Source organism: Paracoccidioides lutzii (assembly GCF_000150705.2).
Source record: "Paracoccidioides lutzii Pb01 unplaced genomic scaffold supercont2.11, whole genome shotgun sequence".
NCBI lineage: Eukaryota > Fungi > Ascomycota > Eurotiomycetes > Onygenales > Ajellomycetaceae > Paracoccidioides > Paracoccidioides lutzii.
The window spans coordinates 585,963-588,527 of record NW_015440957.1 but is presented as its reverse complement, the minus strand read 5'-3'; the positions used below and the strand labels follow the sequence as shown (position 1 = coordinate 588,527).

The 2,565-nt window shown below is 46.7% G+C and overlaps 1 protein-coding gene across 1 annotated transcript; it reads right to left on the bottom strand.

Annotated features, from left to right (window-relative positions):
- Positions 1-1,103: 1,103 nt before the first annotated feature.
- On the bottom strand, positions 1,104-2,456 carry PAAG_04524 (hypothetical protein; the record flags this gene model as incomplete). The annotated part of the gene is made up of 4 exons (XM_015845293.1): positions 1,104-1,442; positions 1,520-1,840; positions 1,920-2,411; positions 2,433-2,456. The coding sequence occupies 4 exons, from the start codon at positions 2,454-2,456 to the stop codon at positions 1,104-1,106; spliced, it is 1,176 nt and encodes a 391-aa protein (XP_015699519.1).
- Between the last annotated feature and the right edge of the window lie 109 nt (positions 2,457-2,565).

The window sequence follows — 2,565 nt, the reverse complement described above, 5'->3', positions numbered from 1 at the left end:
CAATGTCAATCAGGGCCCGTATCATACAGATACGGTATATGCAGATGTAAATGACGGAAGTAGGGACATAACCTTCCATCCTTTTGGTACATTCACATGTAACGGCAAATCCGTAATTGCATTATCTGATGAGTTGAGATAAAAGTGATGTATTAAAGAGGGTTGTAGCTACCCCTGATATCTTCTGTATTAAAAACTGAAGTCTTGCAATTTCGAAGGGAGAGCAAATCATAACATGACAACATGGAATCGCCAGTTGTGTTGTTGTGAAAAGCGACTTAGGGCACTGACATCGGATTGTAATAGAAATCAATTTTGCATAGTTTATTCTCGTGGGGGTAAAAGGGGGGTGTGGGGATGTAAACTACTCTCATAAGAAAAGAGTAAAGGGGAAAGGGAGATCGACGCATATCAATTTATCCGTTTGATCTTCAGCTGAGAAAAAAAAAAAAAAAAATATGAATGAAAAACACAAATCCACCGGTGGAAAAGAGGATCAAGAAAGTAGGTCACTGCATTTAAGAGAACAAAAGGTAGCAAGACAAAATATATAAAAACAAGACAGTTGTGAGAGGATAAAGAGTATAGATATGAAGACAACGAAGACGAGAAGTAAAGCATATAAATTTAAAAAACGAAAAGAAAAAAAGAAAAAAACTGAACATCTCAGAGATACGAAGGGTGGTATTTTCGCAAAGTCAAGCAAGCAGAATAAGGAAAATGAAAGGAAAAGGCAAAGTAAATTGTTATAAGAGCAATAGAAACGCTTCCGTCTGGAAGGGCGGGGGGCCGTTTTTTCGGCCCGAAAAAGGAAGATAGAAACTGAAACGAGAGAAAGAAACCAACCCAATTTCACCGCGACACCTTCCTTATTCCACTCGAGATTGAGATATAAATGGACAGACACAGAGAGACAGATAAGACAGCGCGACACAGAGCCAGACAGCTTGTTCCTATTAAAATCGCCTTTACCCCATATATAAAAGCCCCAGGCACATAGATAAAAGAAAGAAAAGAAAAAGAAATTCACAGAAATAGGACGCGTCTCATCTATCTAGGTAATGCGGAATGCATCGAAGATAACTACGTAAAAACGAATAGAGTTAGCTGAACGTGGCTATGGATTGAGAGATGATCGATTGCTTACCCTCCGACGAGCGACGACAGCCACTGCCAACCCACATGACCGTGTTCACGAAGGCGTAGCGCTCGTCTCCGGTCTCCAGGGAGATGTTGATGCGGTATTTATACGTGTTAGGGTTGACCGAATCCGCCATGGATGGATCGCTAAGTTTCTCCAGCACGTCCTTTGCACCAGTCATCCAACCTGTGGTCTTCGCAACGATGAAGGCTGGTTGTTCATCTGCTGTCTGCAACAGGTAGTTTGCTTTGATGTGGGTGGAGAGCTCCTTGACGACAATTTGCGAGTCTTGGCCTCCGGGCTATTAGATGAGGGGTGGGTATAGTTAGTAAGAGCGCACCGCTTGAGTATGGGACATTTGGGAGGCGGGCCCCATACCAAGACAATCCCTTTGCCCCATCGTCCTGCCCATTGTCCACCAACAAACGTGATCCAATCTCTTTGGCCCCAGATGCCCTGTCCAACTGTCACCGCTGGGTTTAATTTAACACTCATGCGGAAGTCGAGTTCCAATGAGGGAGTTGGGAGCTGCAGAGAGCGGGCTATGTCCCCTTCCGGGAACGAGTGTTGAAGGTTGTTGGCAGGAATTGAATCCTTCATGACATTTAGGTAGGGGGGACATTCTAGCAGATGCTGGCGCTGTCTGCTCGTGTTTTTCGCACGGACTTGTTGACAGTATATGCATTGGACAGAGAGACACTGTGGGAACAGTTAGTCTATACAAAGTAATATTGTACAGATATGTATAGAGACAGATATCGATACACGTAAAACGCACTTTATCTTCTTCCTTCGCGCGGAACTCTACAAAGGCCGCATGCACGTCATCGAGCGGAGGAGCCGGGAGACTTGAGGTGTTCTGTCTGGGCTGCTTCGAAGACTTGGGGGTGTTGTGAGCACGCTGCTGTGACTGAGCAGCGGCGGAGGACGAAGAGGGAGGAGGAGGAGCTTGGGAAGGGAGGGAGGGGCGGCTGGAGAGATTCTGCATGGGTGTCTGCAAAGCACTACCATGGGGGTTAACTCCATTGGTCATCATGGAGCTACTGGCAGAAGGGAGGGTGGCAGTGGCTGACCCGGCACCAGGGCCACCAGCAGGCCCGTTTGCAGCAGCGCCGTAACCATTGACGTTGCCTACGCCATTGGTCGGGGCGGACTGAGGATGGGGAGGATTGTGACCGCGCAGGGCGGGACACTCGAGGAGATGTTGCTTCTGGCGGCTGGTATTCTTTGCTCTAATCTGCTGGCAATATATACATTGAACGGAGAGGCACTATAATTAAGCAAAATATACCAAAGGCGCCAAGCGAGCAAGCATGCAATCAAGCAGCAAGCAGCAGGCAGCGTGAGGTAGGTTCGGTTTGTCAGCCTATAAGTTCGTGTGTTTGTCAACCAGGTATATTACCCAAGAATACAGGGAAATACAG